The sequence below is a fragment of the Quercus suber genome, unplaced genomic scaffold, assembly GCF_002906115.3.
Source record: "Quercus suber isolate HL8 unplaced genomic scaffold, Cork oak 2.0 scaffold_878, whole genome shotgun sequence".
NCBI classification, from domain to species: Eukaryota; Viridiplantae; Streptophyta; class Magnoliopsida; order Fagales; family Fagaceae; genus Quercus; species Quercus suber.
This window is the reverse complement of record NW_027070307.1, coordinates 59,515-81,936: the sequence shown is the minus strand read 5'-3', so window position 1 is coordinate 81,936 and position 22,422 is coordinate 59,515. Positions and strand designations below refer to the sequence as shown.

At 34.0% G+C, this 22,422-nt stretch overlaps 1 protein-coding gene across 1 annotated transcript; it reads right to left on the bottom strand.

Moving 5' to 3' along the window:
- Window positions 1–10,277: 10,277 nt before the first annotated feature.
- On the bottom strand, window positions 10,278–14,414 carry LOC112034244 (calcium-transporting ATPase 12, plasma membrane-type). The gene has a single exon (XM_024067052.2). It carries the CDS (start codon window positions 14,064–14,066, stop codon window positions 10,803–10,805), a length of 3,264 nt encoding a protein of 1,087 aa, XP_023922820.1. The 5' UTR covers window positions 14,067–14,414; the 3' UTR covers window positions 10,278–10,802.
- Window positions 14,415–22,422: the final 8,008 nt, after the last annotated feature.

The window sequence follows — 22,422 nt, the reverse complement described above, 5'->3', positions numbered from 1 at the left end:
AGATAATCATCAAAACCTCAAGTATAAATAGAGTCTCTCATTGGCCACTGAGAGAGGTGGCCTAGTGGTCTTAGTGTGAACGCGGGAGCACTAGGTCCCATGTTCCATTCCCAATGGACAAACTATGAGATTTTTGTTTGCAACTATCCCTAACTTCTAGCTCTCTCGTGGGGCTATGATAAGATTTGTGGTCACGTCCAATTATATTAATTATGGCTCAATCTTACACTCTTTAGCAGGGGGTGCCCCTATTGTCATGCCCAATGAGGTGAGTCACAATGGTCGCCCCCGCGCTCCTTTTTCAAAAAAAAAAAAAAAAAAAACTCATTGCAAGCAAAAGACACAAGCACTCACATCTATACTTATTACTCTTGTTATTCTTGGAATAGGATACTTTGTTATCTGATTGGTGTGTTAACGCAAGTTATTTTATTTTAATTATTGTAGTTTAAATGCATCGATGGTAGTTGTTTTATTATAATTTTTGCCTCACAATGTATTAATTTGTTTTCTTTAATTTTGTCTTTTTACTGCACTTTGCATCAACGTACTTGATTTAGTAACGTCCGCTTCATTGAGGCAATTACCGACCTATAACCCTTTGTAACGAAGTTAAATCGTGATATTAGAGTGAATTGAGGCTAATCAAACTTGTTTGTTTGCTAAATCTTAAACTAACCATGAGCTAACTTAAGGTTTTAAAACTTACACAGTTACACTACAAAGTTAGGATTACCTGCAGTCTAAGCAAGATTAGGATTAGTTTTCTTGCACCCAAAAGTAAAATTAATTACAATGAACATATACTAGAATTACACAACAAATTTGAAAGCTTGCTAAAAAAAGAAAAAAGAAAAAAACTTGTCAGTTCAATCTTTTTTAAAGAGCGAATCCGCAATTTTAGACTCTGTTGGGGGAGGATTTGCCTGCTTCAGCTATAGTTCAATAATATTTTCTCCCGTCTCTCATGATGTCATATTATGTTCAATCTATCAGTAATTCCATGCCACTATAGCTGACAATGAAAATGTACAATGGGCCATGGCATCGTTGAAAGAATATTGAAACCAGTCATTTGTACGGCTAGCACATAAGATTAAGCACACGACATAGGGAAATCTCATACTCCTTTCATATGATATAACAACATTATTAGAAAGAGAAATTCTCAAAATATGTAAAGATTGATAATAATTGCCAAAAAAAAAAAAAGTCCCGATTAACAAGTTTCAAAGTGCATTGTGGTTAAGGTTGAGTTTTATTATTGCATTTGACCAACTTTTCTAGGGAGTTGAGCCACTTTCAATTAAAGAAGTATTTGTTTATTAGTTTTTGTTACTTCCCAATGTAATGTGACTCATTAAATTCTTCGTTAATGAGTGCACTTTGCCAGATTGTCAAGGGCCAATACTTGAATTGAAATGTGATATTCTATATATTATCAGATTCATAAAATAAATCTTAACTATGAAATGAATTCATTTCAAACAAAATGGAGAGAGAGAGAGAGAGAGAGAGAGAGAGAGAGAGAGAGAGAGAGAGAGAGAGAGAGAGAGGGAGGCTGCCAAAAGATGACATAACCCGATGGAGTCCATACTGATGAGGACAAAACATTGATCAATGATTTAATCGTGACCGGTTTTGTTTGTCGTGGAACATGCACATGAAATCAATTTTTTCAATTTACCTGGCCAAACAATGCCCAAAGGTGAATATGAATTGGTCCACTTTAATACATCAAGAGTCCCCCAAGAGAGTTGATTTGGAAAGAGCATGGGACATTGCTTGTGTTCAGTAGGGCTCAGAGTTTTGGGTTGGCCTTGTTTCTCTCTCATTTTCATTAGCATCAGAATCATAGGCATGGGCTCAGACATGTTTCCCCAGCCCCTTTAAGCAATAATAGACTCTCTCTCTCTCTCCCTCTCTCACATGTTTTGCTCTTCTATATATACTCGGCTAAGATTTCTGCCTATTTTACTCACAAAGTATTAGGAAGTTTATATTTTAGCTATATAAATAATGAAATCTTCTTCTTATATAATTTTCTTGTGCGTCCTTACCACCATTTTGTACCTCTTCCCTCTGACTATCAGCACCTCCTCTTCCACCGTTTTACTCCAAGAAAGGCAGCCCATGAGGAAATTGAGCATGTTTATGACTCATGACAAGCACAAATACCACAAAATCAAGGCAAGTTATATATTCCCTTTTGATGTTTAGTGTTTCAAATGGTTTGTCAAAAGAAGCACGATGAAATTATTTGATGTAGATATGGTTCTAATTGTTTTCACAAACATGATCATCTCCACTTCAAAAGGAAATGGTTCATTTCATGGTTAAGATTTTATTTACAGGATCTAATAGTATATAGAATGTCACATCATTTAAAATTTAAAATAATAACACTCAATACAATTTTAGAAAATTCAACATTGACAAGTTAATAATACCATTCAATTCAGCATAATGGAGGATGATTTAGTAGTAGTGGTTTTGAAACTATGAAAAGCATAACCAAAATTTTGTTTAGATTCATTGGAATGGAAACATTGGAAGATAATGTTTCCAATTTTAATATTTAATTAAAATGAATTGAATGAAATATATGAAAAGTATCAATTTTTGAACTGATAAATTTATTGTCTGATTTCAACCTTACTAACATATCGATTTGAATTATTTATGTGTCATATGTTGCAAAGTCATAACACAAATGATTTATTGAAACAACCATTTTATTTTTCTTATGGACATGACTTGGATTGAATGCTCCATTGTATTGGACCTAAACCTTGCCCTTTTCTTATTGCTCAAAGGAACCATGTATTAACAAGCAAATTACACTTAAAAATTGCTACTTAGATCCCTTGATTTTAAATTCTTACATCAAATGCAATCTTCAGCTTTTCATTCCACTACTCTTCCCTGATTTGTTTACATTTGAATCATAGTACAAGAAGCATTAATGGTCTTTGAAATGCAGAATGTTGAAAAGATGAAAGGATCTACCATCCAAGAAGGTTCCATAGCAAAGAAAAGTACAAGCAGCGGGTACAATTTGGATGAGCTTGTCTACCAAGTTGATTACCATGGGGTGACAACACATCCAACTCCAACGCCTAGACACCCTAAACCTTAAGACTGCTTATTCTCTTTTATGAGGAAGTTGTGTAATATGTCTGGATAGATTAAAAAAGTAAAGACAAAGTATTTACTATTGATATTGTTTTTTTCCCCCACCTTGAAATAGGATATTGTTTTGTGCACTTTATCTATGCAAGTTTGTAAATTAAAGTCGTGTTATGAATTTAAAATGACATCTTACATTTAATAATTTCTTATCTACACGTTAATATCAATAAGGTTTGAATCCTTCCAAGAAATTTATCAATGGAAAAAATTGTACCCATGAGACTTTATTCAAAACCAATAAAACTAAGGACTGCTCTTCAAATCCTTTTTCTTCAAAAGTTCAAATACTACTATAGTTCCATTCAAATGAACCATTATGATATTTGAATATAGATTTAGATACTTGAAAATCCCAACTTCAAAAACCTACAAATTTTATGAAACAGCTGTATTATTAATCCAAACAAGGAAAATCAATATTGAAAAATTCTCAAACGACAACTTTGCATATAATCTCACTTAAAAATCTTCTCATCCAAACATTGCACAAGTGCCCTTGCAAAAATATAACATTGTCCAAAGCAGACAAACTTGAATATTACATCTTCTTTAAGTTCAATGAATCAATGTAACGTTGCCATTTTTCTCAAGTGACAGAATTAGTGCAGCCATAAGTCAATGAATTTTGTGTCCAGTAGCTTACAAAAACAACTTTCAACAGAAATAAACGTCCTAATACCATTTTCAAAATTTCAATAGGGAAGTGTCCTACCATCAGAATAATCAGATATCAGATCATAAGAAGTTAATAAGGAGGGCAAGAACATTCTGTTTTTATTTTGGCCAGAGAGGTAATAAACTACCTTTGCCAACGGCATTGGCTGCCTTTGGACACACTCCTTTGCCTAAGGATAGCAGCGAAACCTGTTGAGAGAGGAAAAAAGAAGAAGAAAAAAGTGCACAACATCAAAGAAGAAAGTTTGAAACATAGGTAAAAGAAATCAAGATGTGCATTGCAGTGAAATCATTCCATTCATATATTGCTTTCTGGCCTTCCTGTACTTGTCAAGCAGCAATTTATAGCAATCTAATACATCCCCAAATAACACCTCATCACAAAACCTAGACTTTACATGCATAAATGCTTCTTCTGCCTTGTCTTTGTGTTCAACGCATAAAGGGAATAACTTAGAGGCCTCCATTAAAGAAAAATTCCAATCATGTCCAGTAGTTTCTCCATCTGCATTGAGAAGCCGGAGCCATCTGATCCGTTGAAAGGGGTCTTCATTTTTCTGCATTGCAACTTCTATAGTCCTCAGAGAATCCAAAAACCCGGACTCTGTATCGATCTTATTAATCAAGTGACTGAAAATGGTTTTCTGATTCTGATCAAGCCTATAACTGGTGTCTGATGGCAAAGACATTGCACCAACCAAACAAGCCTTCCGGAAGTTAGGATCAGAATCTCCTATTTGCCCAATTGCAACATGCAAGAGATTCACAGAAATAACATCAAGAAATTCTAACAGAGACTCAGAAGAAGGGGCATCCTGAGGTTGCCTTTGGTTCCAGCAACAAAGTGCAACATGAGCAAATCCTTCCCACCTAGGTTAAATAAAAGAATCAATATAGGGATGATAAAGCACAGTTATATTTTACAGCACATTCAAGTTCAATGTTAATAAACTACAATTTTTCCAAAAAGCTTAAGCCTATTGGAAAGGGTGCACACTTAACCATTATTCTAACACTTCCCGTGGGCTCAAAGTCCCCCTCCATAAGTGGGACCCAACTCAGAATTTTTTAAGTTTTAAATAGGAGGTAGAGTGGATATGGATTCAAAGCTTACAACCTCCCACTCAAATACCATAATAAACTACCACTTGCCCCAAAACATTCAGCTGATAGGATAGGATAAATTAATTTTTTACTTTTATTCTAAGAAATGTAATCTTACAAACCCCTTAAATGTAAAATCAAATCCAGCTCTTAATCATATCAAGACCTACACTTTTATTTTGCTTCACATGTTTAAATTTTTATTTTTAATAAATAGTAGCCGTAAGTCTGTTTTGATCTTTATCGTGGTTGAAAGTGATATCATAGCAAACTTTCTATGAACAAATCATTTGTGGGCACAAGTATAAACGATTTCACATTGTCAAGCACAGTTGACCTCTAAATTCACTTATGTCAATCCTTTAAATAATATAATCATAAGTGAATTAGCCTATACTAAAATAATTCAAATCCCATCACTTTACGCAAATAAACTCACATGTCACATGTACACAGGTAAACAGACAAATAATGCAGACCATTTCAATATACCATGTAAAGTAGATCACTATAACATCTTGGAGATGATTGGTATATGCTTGATTATTACCCTATTATATTTTAAAGGCAGACCATAATTCAGCTTTCCAAAGACATTGGGTCCTAAACCCTGTCTCTATGTCTCATAGAGATATAAATGTCTATATGACAGAACTTGGTCAAGGACATGTGTCAGCCCACATGCACTGTTCTCAGCTTTTTACTCTATCATTATAATCATTAAGAAGACACCAAGATCAGTATAAAGAATTTGAGAAAAAAACATTGAAATGAATAATGATGTGCATCAATGAACATTCAAAAGCAACCTCTAGATGGATGTTTCTGAGAAGTAGTTGAATAATGAGATACTTATAAAGCAGAAAGTAAAATTAAAAATGGTCCCACAAACATACACTCAGCAAAGAGTTTTTTTTTTCTTCTTCTTTTTCCTTTATTTTTCTTGGAAGAGATGGTGGGGGAGGGGAGTGCATTTGGTAACGAGGACACTAAGACTTGGGGCGCATTTTATTTATTTATTGGGAAGTAGTCCTTTAATATTGTCATTCATGAGAGTGTTGGTGGTTCATAGTGTTTGGATTGCAATAGATGGGCTAACCCATGTGTTAAAAAGAGCCTAGATCCATGAATTGACTGACTGACCAATCCAATTGAATCCTTTTTTGTGGAGTGGACCAATGGACATGGCAATGCTAATCAGTCAAAGATGACTGTTGATATCTAAATGGATAGGGATACCGACATCCAGGCTCAAGCAATTCAATCATTGATTGATTATTTTGGAATCCAAGCATGGTCACCAAACAGAGTGACCCAATATGATGTAATGACCAGAGATATCTAATGAATCATGTATAATGTCTACCAGGAGAAAAATATAAGCATGTGACCGTGGCAAAGTAACCAAGGGTCACTTTTGCCCCCACAACATCAATAGTTATTGAATCATAAATCACATAAGAGCATAAATTCCTGTTCATTGAAATCATTTATTGTCATATCATATATCATTTCACCTTTTTTTTAATAAAAAATTAATTAATAGAACAGTATATAGAAAACAAAACACTAACTTTATTATGAAAGAGGCAGGAATTGTGTTTATTTACCCAAAAATAATGGGTAGACCATCATCTTTTTCATACTTTGCAGTTAGTAAATAAATTAGGATTTGTATAAGATATGCATAAATTGATATCAATAAGTAGATTGTTGTTTCTCAAAAAAAAAAAAAAAAAAAAAAAATTAAACTGATAAAGATTTTTTTTTTTTTTTTAAAGAGAAGAAACGTGAAATGTCTAAGAAACTTTTTTTTTAGAAGAACCGTCTAAGAAACTTAAAGATGAAAAAAAAAAAAAAGGTGGTCCATTGATGCCTATATAAGGCGAATTTAATTGAACAATTTCCCTAAAAAAAAAAGTGAAAAGAAAATTCACAAAGAGAAAGTTATCAGAAAATTCAAGCAGCAAAAAAGAAAGTTCTCAGAAAAGAAAAAACTAAAAATGGCGGGTCCCCCAGGATTCCCAACTGCTCCACTTCGAATGCCACCCAAAACTCAAAACACTTTGCTTTGAGTCCGATGCATTGCAGTTGCAGAAGAACAACAAAGGTGAGTTCTCCTTCTCAGCTAGCCTTCACTTTTCGTGTATTCTTGTTTTTGTTTTTGTTTTCTCTTCTTCTATTATGGTTATAAACTTTTCCATGCATATTAATTGAAAGCTATGGTGAAACCGATGAAAAACGGCCTTATCTTTAATGGGTTTCTTTGTTTACAAAAGAAAGAGCAACCCCAATTGAAAAGGGGATTGCTTTTGCTTTGATTTGCATATGCTCACTGCTTACAGATTGTGGTGATTACTGATTCAGATGTGTTTTATTGGGTTTTCTTAGAATCTTGTTGACAAAAATATGGCATGGAATGGAAAACGAATCTTCTTTTTGAATAAAAAGTGAAGATGGGAAAGCCCTTTTGCTTCCAATTCTATTTCCTAAGATGTTATCTTGGGTTTTGTATTGTTGATTGGATTCTTATTAATAATTAGTCCGGATAAGTGTCGATTGTGAAAAATCAATAAATATTTGAAAGGCAAACTAAGGAAGTTTGTTCTTTCAACTTGGATGATTGATACGGTTTTTTTTTTTTTTTTTTTTTAGGAGTAGTTTCTTACTGGGTTTTCTTTACACGCTACTGAAGGAATTTCTTTTTTGGCTAAATCTCACAAGTTTTTATGAATCTTAATTAGATTATAGGCAATTGCCCATGTGTGATTTTGCAAAATTGGATTTGGATTGGAATTTCAGTATTTAAAGCTCTGTCTTTTTCTCTGAAACTGCTATGGTGAAAATTCAAATCAAATCCAAAGTCATTGGCATGTAAAGCAACCAAATATGATCTTGGAACTACGGATTCCCTTTCCATGCATCCAAATGAAGTCTTACGATTGTTCTTAATGGCATTTGCTTGCATTTGTTTGGATTTATCCTTTACAACGAAAACATGGTTGCAGGTAAACAGGAACTACAGGGGAAAATTCTCATTGCTCATATCAATATTTGGCCAATGTGAGTCCTTCCACTTTCTATATAACCTATTTCATGAATGCTAATATGCTTTAGGAGTGATTGCAAACAACAAGAATTTTATATGTTCATGAAGTTTCCAATTATGCTAGGTTTGCATTGTCCATATCTTGCTTTGTCTCCCTGTCAAAGATAATTGCTAGTTTGTACACAAATTGGGTCAATTTTTTTCTATTAGTAAGTTACACTTGCATCCAGTGGGTCTTGAACCCACGACTTCACACTCCACCTTCCTCTTACAAGGGAAAGATGTGACATTTGAGTTAGAACTCATTAATTATTTTTGCCTTTAGTGTATTGATTTTTTTTTTTTTTTTTGCATGGTTGACTATCCCTCTCTATGTTGCTGGGAGATTGAACCATCATCTGATCCCCTCCCAATCAAATGATCATGCTCAATCTAACTTCTGTTTTGTAGACTTGAGTTCTTTTTACAAATTTGAAGAAAAATTCTAAAGGTTCAATTGGTTTTATAAGTCCATTAGATGGAATTTTTTATGTCCTTGATTTGTTGGGGTCATAAGGTTAACAATGTGTTTGGAGAAGGTTTACACATGTAACCAAGAAAATATTTCCTTATTAAGAAGAAGAAAATGCAAAAGTTTCTAGGGTTAATCTACCTTTTTGATATATGGGAAAATAGAAAAATTACAGTTCATGGGCAGGATTTATATTGTTGATAAGATCAAATTTTAGAAGAAGAAATTGTAACTACATGTGCATAGCAACCTCATGAAACTGAATCCAAGACTGGATTTGAGTCTGAAAACCGAAGTGTTTGGACTAGAAATTCTTCCAAGTTTTTCCCCATATGAGAGCTGAACATCTAAAACCAGAACAATGCTAAGGAGCATAAAATATGCTCACTTATGAGCCCAGTGGTGGATCCTACATAATGATTAACCAAGAGAATAATACGCCACTTAATGGCGTTATACCATTTGGTCAGCTACACAAATCCTTTAATTGTCAATTTCATCTTTATCAGTGGTTCATTAAACATGATGTGTTAATTTATCTATCATCCTAGAGCCTTTTCAAGTGGTAAGTTATTCAAACATATATTCTGTCACCAAGATTTATGCTGGTGGTCAACCTAGGGCATGGGCCAGTTGTGTAAAAAGTTAGGACATTAAGCATACATGTGGGCTAGTAGCATTCTTCAAGTGGCTCAGGAGAGATGCTATCACAGATTCTTTAATTTTTTAAAATTTATCTTGGTAATGAAAAAACTGAGTAATATAATTAAAATTAAATATAAAGTGCATGAGAGCCATTATATATATGCTTACTAACCTTGCTAGGATAGTATAAGTTACACCTATAGACCTATAGTATAAAAGTACAAGGCAGTGTGGTACTCAATTGTATGGGCCTACTTGATATATTCCAACAATCAACTTGAACTCAAGATGGGTTAAGAGATACCGAGTTGGATATATAATTGCGAAAGCAGCCTAGTGGAAGTGGTTTAGTAAAATGTTGGTGAGCTGATCAAGAGAAGCAATTGAGTGAATCTGTAGAGTGTCCTAAAGGATATGATGATAGACAAAGTGATAGGTCATTATTGTTGTGCAATAAAACTGCGGATTCAAACCAATAACAATAAAGACATAGATAAATCAACAAGCATACACACAAAAAGTACAAGAATCTATGTGGTTTGGCATATTGCCTACATCCACAAGGGGGTGACAAGGAGAAAGTTCTGCTAAGATATTAGGGAACTATAATAGTGGTACAAAGACTCTCTCAATAAACTTGAAGCTTAGATACACTCAAAGATCTTTCTTACACACAACAAATACTAGAGAAACACTATTTTGTGCCATGACACGGCACTCTTTCACACAAAACAAACATGACAAGTGGATTGATTTATGTCGTGACTTTCACTCACACTTCTTAGAACAATGAGAGGTTGAAAATAATATGGACTGCTTTTGCAAGTTGAATTTAATCGTAATTTGACTGACTTGATGGTAATTCAAGCCACACCCATTGGCAATGCTCAATATGTTTAGTTTGGTTATGAAAGATATCATTATGGACTATCTAAATAGCACTTTGGTTGTCACGGTGCAACAACCATCGCAACCAAAGAAGCGCATAACGAGCGTCATGCAGGGCACAATATGTTATGAACCTAAATAAGGTAAATGGGATATCTGGGTGGCTAATTTGAGGTAGCCAGGCCTCCTTGAGAAAGAGAGAGAAAAGAGAGATTCAAGAGACTAAAATGTGCTTAACATTTCATGATGCCTGATTACAATGAATGGAAGCCATTTATATTAAGGCCTAGTTGAGTACAACGGCCAAGATTGGCCTAACAACCTCTCTAACTAACTGGCCATTTGGCACTAACTAACTAACAAACTTCTAATTACATACATGCTTAATTGTTTTAACACACATGACTAATTGACTGAGCACATGCTCACATTAGAAGGCTAAGGTTGAACAACAATAAGTAAGGCCATATGCCCAGTCAGCATTAGCGTAAGAACAAAGTAGAAGAGATGATTGTAAAGAGAAGTATAAACTATGTTGTGATTTGGGGCTAGCGGAAGCGCATTCATATGAACAAGAAAATAAAACATCCACACAAGACAACAATATTTAATGTTTGAGCTTGAGCTATAGCTGTCATGAACTTACTACAAAGTGAGCTTGGGCTTGACGAGTAAGATTTATAAAATAACAATTTTCGATAGAGCCACTTAAAAGAAGCAACTTTTCCCATGTTTTACTCAAGGCCTTAATGTTCTCCTACAACCAATTCCAAACCTAGAGGAAGATGCTTGCGTTTGATAGATCAACCTCATAGTCCTCGTAAATACCACTTTTGGTCTTTTGAGGTAATTAAGGAATGGTTTATCTGAGACAGGTATAAACTTTACAATCCAACCAATTGGCCATGATACAGCTGCAATCGCAATGCAAACGCCCCACTGTAACCCATTCAATTTCTCTGTATTTGCAAACTTCTTTAGAAATTCTACCATCACAATTTGAAGAATAATTGTTATCCCCACAATTCCAATAAAAAGTTTGTTCTTGTGAATTCCTTTGAAAACATTCTTCTTCTCCATGCTTCTTGAATTGAACTCATTAAAAACTTGGCAGAGAACAAAAGTGTTGAAAATAATTGTATTGTTTACCTCTTTTGTAGTATTGAAGATAGACTCACCCTTGAACTGTAAAGTCAACAGGACTGATATCTGGAATAAGGCTTGAGCTAAGAGGTTCCTCCACATAATATTTGTTATTAGAGGCCCTGTCCGACCCACGGGCAACTTGTGCATTAGTTCATCAGTAGGACGCTCTGTAGCAAGGGCCAGAGCTCCCAGTGTATCCATGATGAGATTGACCCATAACAACTGGACTGTTGTTAGGGGAACCTCTCCAGCGGAAACTGCTGCAATAAAGTTGATTACAAGAGCTGCAACATTCACAGTTAATTGAAATTGGATAAATTTCTGGATATTATTATAAACACATCGTCCCCATCTTAAAACCGTGGCCACTGAGGTGAAGTTATCATCCAAGATTACAATATCTGAGCTCTCCTTAGCCACTTCAGTTCCTTGAATGCCCATGGAGAGTCCTATGTCAGCTTCTTTTAAAGCAGGTGCATCATTTGTGCCATCTCCAGTGACTGCAACCACATGGCCTTTCCGTTTCAAGCATTGTACCATTAGAAGCTTGTCGAATGGGGATGACCTTGCCATGACACGGATCTTCTCAACTTTCTCCATTCTTTCTTCGTCCGTGTAGTTTCGAAACTCCACGCCTTCTACCACTTCATTTAATTGATGACTCTGCTTTAGTATACCGCATTCTGTAGCTATAGCTTTTGCTGTGAAAACATTGTCTCCCGTGATCATTTTGATCTTCACTCCAGCGATTCTGCAAGCTTCCACAGCTTCGTTGACACCCGGTCGGCATGGATCCTTGAGACCAACTATCCCTAGCAAGGTTAAGCCATTTTCTTTTAGTCGTTGGTTCGTCCTCTTGTCATCATGGCATCCCATTTCTTTTTCTGATATTTGCTTATAAGCGAAAGCAATGCATCGAAGGCTACTAGCTGCCATGCCCTGGATTATTTTCTCGAACTTATTTCTAGCTTCATCTAGGGAATTTGTATTCCCACTACTTTCACAGAAACTTGAACACATTGCTAGGATTAACTCTGCAGCTCCTTTCCAGTGCACATGGATGGTGTTATCATCCTTATTCTTTATTGCAACCCCACTTCTTTTCTTCATGGAGTTGAAGGTTTCAACATGGAGAACTGTATAATCTTGCTTTAACTTTTCCACGTCCATACCCAATCCCAAAACAGCCCAAGATAGAATTGCTTTTTCGGTTGGACTACCAAAAATTTCTGGTTCAGATCCAGATGCAGGTTTGTAGATAGAACCAGTCGTGTTTAAACCAACTCCTTGGTGGAATAGTGTAATAACGTTTGGTGCAATTACAATCGAAGAATCTTCTTCAATGGATTCTTCACCAAGCCAAAACTTGGTCACTTTCATCTGATTCAATGTCAAGGTGCCGGTTTTATCGGTGCAGATAATTGTTGCTGATCCCATTGTTTCACACGCTGAAAGTTTCCTAACCATTGCCTGATCAACCATCATTCTCTTCATGGAGTAGGCAAGTGTGAGTGTGACAGCCAATGGCAGACCTTCAGGGATTGCCACCACCACGATAGTGACTGCAGTAGCAACAATGCGCACAACTCCATTGATTACATTATCTAAATTTGTTTTGCTACCAAGGTACTCTGTCTTCCCATTTTTATCTTTTGTGTTGCCCGTGAAATAGCGAATAAACATGATTACAAGGACTAGTAAAGCAACTGTAAGGCCTACCTTTCCGATAGAAGTGCTTAATTTATCAAGCCTTGCTTGTAAAGGTGTCTTTTCATTGGTGTCATGAGATATTGAGCTCATCATATTACCCCATGCAGTGTTCATGCCCACAGATGTAATGAGCATTCGACCATACCCATCTGCCACCTTTGAACCAGAGAGCAAGAACGGATTCCCAGTAGAATCTACTTCCACATGATCACTCTCTCCTGTCATGCTTGACTCATCTATCAGCAATGAGTGGCCATCTATGAACAATCCGTCAGCTGGTACTTGATCACCTGTACTTAAAAATGCAACATCTCCAACAACAATGTTAAAAATGGAGATTTCTTGGCGGCGCATGTCTCTAAGAACGTCTACTTTGATGTTGTTGGTTAGTTTTGATAACTTGTGGAACTGTCTCTCCTGTCTGAAGTTACTGAAGGCAGAGACTACGATAACTAGAAATACTGCTGCAAAGATACTTCCACCTTCGTACCAGCCTTCTTGCACCCCATTTTGTTTGATGCCAAAACCAAGAGAAATGGCAGCACAAACCAACAGGATAAGGATGGTGGGGTCTTTGAAAGCATCCACCACATGAAATAGGAGCCCTTTTGGAGGCGGCTTGTGGTATGTGTTTGCACCAAACATTGCACGCCGCTGGCTGACTTCTTGATCGTGGCCATGAATCCCATTCTCTAGACTTGTCTTGAGAGCAGATGCGACACCTTCCACACTGCCAAAACTGTGAAGAGCTATAATATCTCTCTCTTTCACAATTTCTGTGAGAGTAGTTTGATCAATGTTGGGGACAAAGGAACATGGAATAGCTATTATGTCCTTTTCCTTCACAATTTCTGTGAGAATATTTTGATCAATTTTGGGGACAATGGAGCAAGGCACGTGTTCAATTTCAACATGGTTGGAGCTGCATGGTTCAATATCAAGAGTGGTGTATAAGTGAGCCTTCAAGATGCTAGAATTATCCTTGTTTCTTTTAGGCCCGATCTCTTTGGTAAGGAAGACCATGAAACGGATAGAAGAGATTGCTAAATAAGCAATGCGCCACCGCTTATGGGCTCTGGTGATGGTGGCAGTAGCTATGGTAAACAATGTGCCACAACCATGGTGCACATCGTGGCTTCCTGTCATGGTTTTTGTCTTTTTGTAAAAAAGTAGAGAAATATAACCCAATTGAAAACGCCAGAGGGTGCTAATTTAGCTACATAGCTACAAGACTTTTGACGTAAAAATTGGTGTTAGAATTTCAAATTGAAATTGGGAAAGGATATGAAATTAGACCAGAGCAGGAAACAGTAAGGAAAGAACTTCTGTCTATATCACAACCTAATTGTGTTTTATAGGCTGAGCTGTGGAGGCACGAAGTTACTAGGTAGCTTCCCAGGGAACCTTGTACACTACTCTCTAGTCTTTTCTTATTCCATTTAGTCAATTAATTTCTGGAGGCCGCCCATGTTAGGCTATTTAGCAATGTGAAAAAAAATAAGTACTTTCATTTATTTTGGTCGCATGGCAACGAGATTGCAGGCTTGTCTTGAAAGTTGTAATCGATGCTAAATCATTTCCGTCAGAGCAATGATAGATACAAAATTTGACAATATTTTTTACAACAATTGAGTTGACAAGCTTGTTATGGTACTCATTGAATTTACCAGTCACATATTTTTTTTAATCTATTGCTAACAATCTATCACATTAAAAAGTGTTAAATTTTCTCTTTTTTTTCTTTTTTTTTTCTTTCTATTATCGACATCATGTAGAGACTTTTCTTTTTAACTTTTCTCTTTTTTTCCTTTTGGTGGTCAGAATTGATGGCTTAATAACTAGTAAAATATCGTGGTGGAATAATAAATTTGAGTTTGAATTTGAATTTTTTTTTTTTGATAAGTAAAATGAGTTCGAAATGCCTACACCAAAAAAATAAAAATCATATTAATGCCTTAACTTTTTTTTTTTTGGGAGAAGATTATAGAATAAAATTTGTATACATTATAAATTCTATTGTATCTATGTTTAAAATAAAAATGAATAATGGTTTTATTATTATAAATTAATAATAAGCGAGTATTATTGTTGAAAGCGGCAAAGGAAAGGAAATGGTCCATAATCATAGGTTATTTTCTTCCATAATTTATTTCATGATCCCGAAATGTGGGAACCACAGCTGTCTCTGCTGACTTTTTTAGTTTTAGACAATGGTCCGGTACCAAAACATCAACACGGCCACGTACGGATCCTTTTCATAATGCAAACTTCCTTCATTGTATAGCCGTTACCGACAAAGTTGCCATATTTGACCACTATAATTTCACACCGGTCGACCATCTAGCATAATTTTTAAGAGAAATGTTAACAAGCACCTTGCTGTATTTGCTAAAAATTCTTTAACGTAGGTCTCATTTAATAAAAAAAATTTAAAAGACATAAAAGTAGCTTCACAGTTTATTTTAATATATTTTTTCTATTATAAAGCTAACTTCTCAGTTTATAAAACTAGAAAAAAATAACACAAAACTTAAAAAAAAAGTCAAAAAAGTTGTTAACGGACACCATTAGGAAAGTTGTTCCATCCCTATGTAATATGTCCGTTAATACTATCCAAATTTTAATAATTTCAGTAAAGTTGTTTAATACTCTCAATAAAGTTTCTTCAACTATACCACTGCACACTCTTGGTGCGAAGGTCACTCTACAAGTATAAATGCTTGTGAGAAATGTGGGAGGTAAGGGCCAGAGTTCAAGTCTCCAGGAGGGAGCTTTACACACATTTACATTTAAATTAGGCTAGAGTAGAATTCTATCTTGTATTAAAAAAAAAAAAAGGTTTTTCAACTGTGACAGTAAAGGATCAACAAAATACATCTAACAGCACTGCCTTTTTATCTAATTTTGGAATGCCACTCTCAAGCTTTTCATTTTTTTTTTTTTTTTTTTTTTTTATTGATTGAATCAATGAGCTGGTTGATTCAGCTCAATATAGTTTGCTTTAATCAAAACGATTTAAAGCTAAGAAGCATGGACACAGACATGACATAACGCCATACACAGACATGGACACTACACAACACTAGACATGACAATCCCTGAAAAATTAGGATTACGACAATTTATTAATTAATATGTATCTTTAGATATATTTTATTTATTTTAGGCACACTTTATATTTATTTTTAGTTTTTATACTAAACAACTATTAAAATCTTTAAGAAGATATCTAAATCAAAGAAAACTTTATGATGAAAAACATATATTTTTTCTCTCTTGACACATTGAGGATACACAAGCAGAATTGTCCCCAACGTGTTCATGGATTTTGGGGTGTCTACTGTCCGCTTCGTAGGTTTACTAATCATACTAGATTCTCAATTGAACCAATTGATATGATTTTAAAACACTGCTTACACTTATGATTGGTTAAGACTTCCATAGCTTGTGCTTTATATGTTGCAAGAATCAACATGTAATTGATACCAATTACCAATTGATATTTTTAAGTTAAGATTCTCAACTAGGTTGATCAATGAAGCCTCATTCCGAATTTGCCTTAATGTGTTTGTCACGTTGTTTAGCGTTTTCAATCCTGTAAGTATAGCTAGTCACAAATATGTACTCCAAGAGTTAACGGGTCAGTCAATATGTTTTGCGGTGTGTGGGCAGATTTGCAGAATAGCTTGCGTCTTCGTCTTTTGGGTTACGTTTTCACCGTGTGGGGCACATTTGCAGAATAACTTGCATTTTCGTCTTTTGGGTTTAGTTTTCACGCTTGTTCAACGTGCTTCATAAAGAAAAATAAACCTAAGAAATATGACAATATACAAAATGGATGTGATGGCTCCCAATTCTACACAAGAAGTGTACGTAAAGGAAGTGTTGCACAGATTCCACAAGGAAGTGTTGCATAGCTATTCCAGATTCAAACATGTGAGTTCATCATGTATGAGTAATGTTACGTATACGAGTGGGTGGATGGATGAGGTAAGTTGGATAGGAAAGTAGAATGGATAGGATGGATAGAAAATTGGGCGGATGGAAGAGGTAAGTAGGATAGAAAAGTAGTAGGAGAAAAATATTATTAATTTTTATTGTTATTATTTAATAAGAATGATAGAGAAATGAGCGGATGGAAAATAAACATCATGTTCCATTGTTTGTTGGAGCCTTGGAGGAGTGATTTGAGAAAGGAAAAACGTCTTGAATGATAATTACAATTAAACCTTTACATAGAAGTAATCTATTATATTTGCTTTGAAAAATCAAATGTTCAATAATGAGCTTTGTTAACATTATATTATTATTTTTAAATAAAAAATAATTAACCATCCATTTTGTTGCCTTACTGAATATATTTGTATGATACAAATGTTTAAAGATTTGTTTAGCTATGTTATCAATATTATAAAAAACCCATATACATCAAATTAACAATTTTACCAACAGTCTTGTAGTTTAATTACACTTTCTAGTATTTTTAATGAAAATATTTTGGATTCAAATTCTCTCACCCTCAACTATTGATGTATATATAAAAATATAAAAATAAAAAAATCGAACCCAACCCAAGGTATTGGACTGAGTTGGGTTGGTTGGATTAGTAGATTAAGAGTAATTCTTATGTTCTTTAGGAGCACGGAGAATAATGCTTTTTTTTTTCTTATTCATAGTGAGATTTACTAATTAAATTCATGGGAAAAATTATTAGGTATTTTTGAAATACCATAAATACGTATTTCTTTCTCTTACATGAATGGTGTGACCTATCATGAATTTAATTAGTGAGACCCATAATTTATGTGAGAGGAGAGAGTAGGTATTTATGGTATTTTGAGAATACACATTAATTTTTTAATTCATGGTAAGATCACCATGAATATGATCTTACCATGAATATGAAAAGGATGACATAATTTTGTTGTACATTCTTATGCGGAATGTGGCTTGTGTCTAGTAAGAGTTTTCATTGGACACGTTGAATGGTGGATATATGTTCACTCTTGAACATGTGTCCGTGTCCAAATCTAGACGCATGAGAATGGATGCACGGAAAAGCGGTGTTTAAACTATCTATTTCTCTGGGTTATGCAACCATGAAGTTTCTGTGTGGTTTCGAGGAACAATTCATTCAAACGGCAATAAATGAATGATTGGCAAGAAAAATGTCACTTTGGCTTGTCAACCTGTGTCCATCGTGATCCTCAAGGCACCACCAACACAATTATCGTTGTCATTACCATTGTCAGTCAGTCAATCATTACTAATTCAAAAAAAAAAAAATTTCTAACATGAATTGCACGCCATATCATACGTCGACATAACGTTATGTCGACATGACACTATTTTGAATTAGCTCCGTTAAAAAAAAAACTACATTAATTTCCATGGAAGGTGCAAGGAAGTTGCAGTGACGGCGGCTCTACTCACGAGCTATCGATCGTTACTATAATGTGGACTTTTAGCTTTAGACGTATTGGACGGGGTCAATGTTCACATGAAATGAAATTACTTGGTATTTTTCTTGGTTACCTAGTGGGCACATTATAATGTTGTCTGTCCAGTCGACAATGAGCTTTTTCTAACTTGTGGTTCACGGTCCATCAAAAAAAAAAACTTGTTGTTCACGGATTTTGACATTTTGGGCCAGAATGATGCATAAGTTAAGGGTCGCACCCATGTGACTTTGTAAATTACGAAGTAGTTGTTTTGGAAAATCAGTTCCTGACAATGTTACAGACTGGGCAATGAATGAGATGGAAGAAAGGACTGGTTAACGGTCGTAATTAAATACTGAAAAGAAAAAGGGAAAGGAAGAAAGAAACTTTGAGAAGAACGAAAGGGAAAGTCCAGTGTTTCACATTATTATTGTTATTATTCATACTTATAGGATAGCACAATGCACAAGCAAACTTTACTTTGTATTTGGTTATCCACTTTCACAATATGGGTCAAAAGGCCAAAAAGAAGTAAACTTTACTTATAAACAACTTTTTTTTTTTTTTTGATGGAACCAAACCCACAAAATAAACAACTTTGATTACCAAAAAGAAGTAAATAAACAACTTTTAAAAAGAATCCCTTTAATAAAAGCTTCTTGCATATCTTGAATGTGAAATCTTGCGTGTGAAGTAGCTTTAGCTTGTATGCAATGTGCATTTTTTTATATGTTTTTCTTATCTCTTAAAGGTCTGTTTAGATATTGTTTATTGCTAAAAATTGTAAATTGAAAAATACTGTAGCAAAATAATTTTTAAATGTGGAAATAGTGCCGTGAGACCTAATTTTAAAGAAAAATTTGTTAAAATTCATACTTGCAGGTCTAGTGAACAGTGCATGGAACCCACACAAAAAACACAGCCCATTCACAAACGTAGATGCATTTTGTATCCAAACTAACACTTATTATATTTTATTTTCAGTCATTAATTTCTATTAAAATCTGCTGGAATTAATAAATCAAGTTATATTATATAATATCATAACTTTCACCTAAAACGCGCATTTAATTTTAAATCTAGTAAAATCGTTTGCATCAACTAGGATGGTCCGGCTCAAATATGAAGGTTCCCTCTTTTTTTTTATTTTTTTTTTTATTTAGGATTTTAAATCTTTGGTAGGGGGAACATCCTTTGCAAAGTGTGAAACCTGCTCATAACTTTGGGCCATATGACTGCCCAACCACACAAGCATATTGAAATCTATGGATTTTGATTCTCTCTATTTCAATTTAAAGACTGTTTAAAGTGAGATAAATCTAAGATTTAGATTGTGTTAACTCATTTAAAATTGGGTCAGAGCCATCAATTTTGGAAAAAAATTTTATGAAAAATTGAAAAAATTGTCAAAATAGTGAATTATTTTTTAGTTTTTCTATAAAATGTTTCTAAAAATAGTTTACTAATATATGCCTTAAAGATAAACATTAGTAAATCTCTTTAAAATTTGATTGTGATTAAAATTTTATAGTTAACAGTATTTAATGTCGGTACAATCTAAACCCTAGATTTACTTTAAATCATATCCAAAAACCATCATTCAACTATTTGACAGAGTGAATGTAGGTTCTCGTTTTTATTTCCTTGCACGAGTTAAATAGTAACAGAGGACTTAGTCAAAATCTATCATTCAAAGATGTGATGGAAATGACATATAGGTCCTTATTTTTATTTACTTACACAAGTTAAATGGTAGAACTGAGCATTTAGTCGGATCATCCATGTTACAGGTTCTTGGAATGAAAAAACAAAAAGGGAAAAAAGCCACCTTAAAAGAAAATTATTTTCCTTTTATTCTCAATGACAAAGAGATTATTCTCAATGACAGATTTAAGAGGACATAAATCATAATATAAGTGCATAGTGGGTGAAGCAAAGAAATGTATTAAGAATATTGTGTGATTGTAAAATACTCTAAATAGAAGTGATCCATTGCATTTTGGTCTCCTAAATTTAGTGTAAAAGAAAAATATGAATTTCTTAACTTTTTGGTTGAGATATGACAAAATTAAGTATTTTATTTTCCCCTTTTTAGAGAAAGAAAATTAAGTCACTTTAGTCTTATTATATTATAATATTTCACTTAACTGAAAAGAAAGAGTTAGAACAAGAGCCTGGGTTGCGACAAAAAATATGCACACATCTAAGGTCTGCCGTTGATGCCAATTAAGGCAGCTAGAGGGATACACGAGAGCAAAGTTTATAGCTTTTTATGGTTTTGTCCTTCAGAGTTAAAAATAAAAAACAAAACAAAAATTAGGTAAAATTCCTTTTCTAATTTGTCCGCTTACCGACCAATAAAATTTTTGCCCATACGTGCACCTAAAAGGCTGCTTTTCAATGTCAAAATCACATCCGTCCCATGCACCGATAGATCTAATGTTCAAGGCGGATAAAGTGCCAATACTAATAATTGAAATATATATATATATATATATATATATGAATTAACTTGATATTTTATTACTAAAAGTAGATTTTAAGATGTACTTTGAATAGATAAGTGGGTTTCATTTAGCTCAATTAGTAAAGTTTTTGATGATTGAATAAGAAATTTAGAGTTCAATTCTCTATCTACATCAGAAACTTATTAGTGTTTTGATATGATGATAAAGAATTATTATCAGAAGTGGACGTTATAAACTAAAACTATCTCNTATGCAAAATGTAACTTATATATGTACACTAGGGTCTAGGGGCAAGGATCCCTTATTTGGGGGGGGGAAAAATCTGCATGAGAGGGGTTCTCATGTTTTAAAGGGAACCAAAATGAAACATAGTAAACTAAAGATTAAATTATTGCGTTATCGTTAAAAGTTTAAGATTGTTTCTATTTTGGCTTTCGAGATTTCAAATTTCCCATTTTGACATTTCATGTTTGATATAATTTTTATGGTAACTATGGCGTTCATTAGTTCATCTTTGTTAGGAGTCTAACCATCATTTGTTAGATAAGTGTTTAGGCATTAAGACATGTCACCCATATTTTGTTAAAGGTTGCTATAAGCCATGTCTCTATTAGTAATCATCAACATCATCACCATGTGCAAAAAACCAAGACGTGGCTTTTGGTGACCATAGCAAAATATGAGTAACATGTCTTAAACTTTTGATAACTAAACATTAATCATCTTTACAGTCAAATTACCAATGAAGATGGATAATAAGAACAATGAAAAAGAAATTAAATGTGAATGACTAAAATAAAAAATTTGAAACCTCAATGACTAATTTAAAAACAAATCCAAACTTTTAAAGGCAAAGTCTAATTTATAGGCTAAATAAAAATAAGGCAAATTACACATTTTAACCTTAAATTGTCACTTCGAACACATTTAATCCCTTAAACTATTAAAAACACACACAATTAATCTCCTAGAGTTATAACTTTGTTTCAATATCCCCTACCATTTATTTCGGTGTTAAGTTTGATAGAAATTAACATTGAAAGAACAATTTGCCACTCTCCAAAATAAACAGTTGAGGGATAAATTGATTTTCAATGTTAAATTTTGTTAAAGTTAACAACAATACAAGCATCAGGGGGTTATGTGTAATGCATTTCTAAAATTGGGTGGATAATTATGTTTTTCAATAGTTAAAAGACTCAAGTGTAATTGGGTTAAAAAATATACAGAGAAAATGGCTAAATACCATTTATTTTTTAAGCATTTTGCAAAATAGTCCTATGTAAAATTTTCAAAAAACAAAATTAAGTGACAAAATATATATATATAACTTCACCTTTGACATTAGCCAAATAGTTTGAAAATAAAAGGACTGCTTGGATAATGTTGAGTTCCATATTAAAAAATATATATATATTTTGCTAAATATTTTTTAAAAATGGCCGTTTGGCTAAATAGTTTGAAAATAAAAGTAAAATAGCCATTTTTCCCAAAAGTATAATACCAGCAAACCCCACGCGGGAAGCACCCTACTTGATTTCTGCAAAAAGGGAAGGGCCCTTTCGGTATTTTGCTTCAAAAAAGCATTAAACC

What these genes read in the sequence shown, in the direction of transcription:
- LOC112034244 (XM_024067052.2), bottom strand. Translation starts at nt 14,066, where the DNA reads ATGACAGGAAGCCACGATGTGCACCATGGTTGTGGCACATTGTTTACC.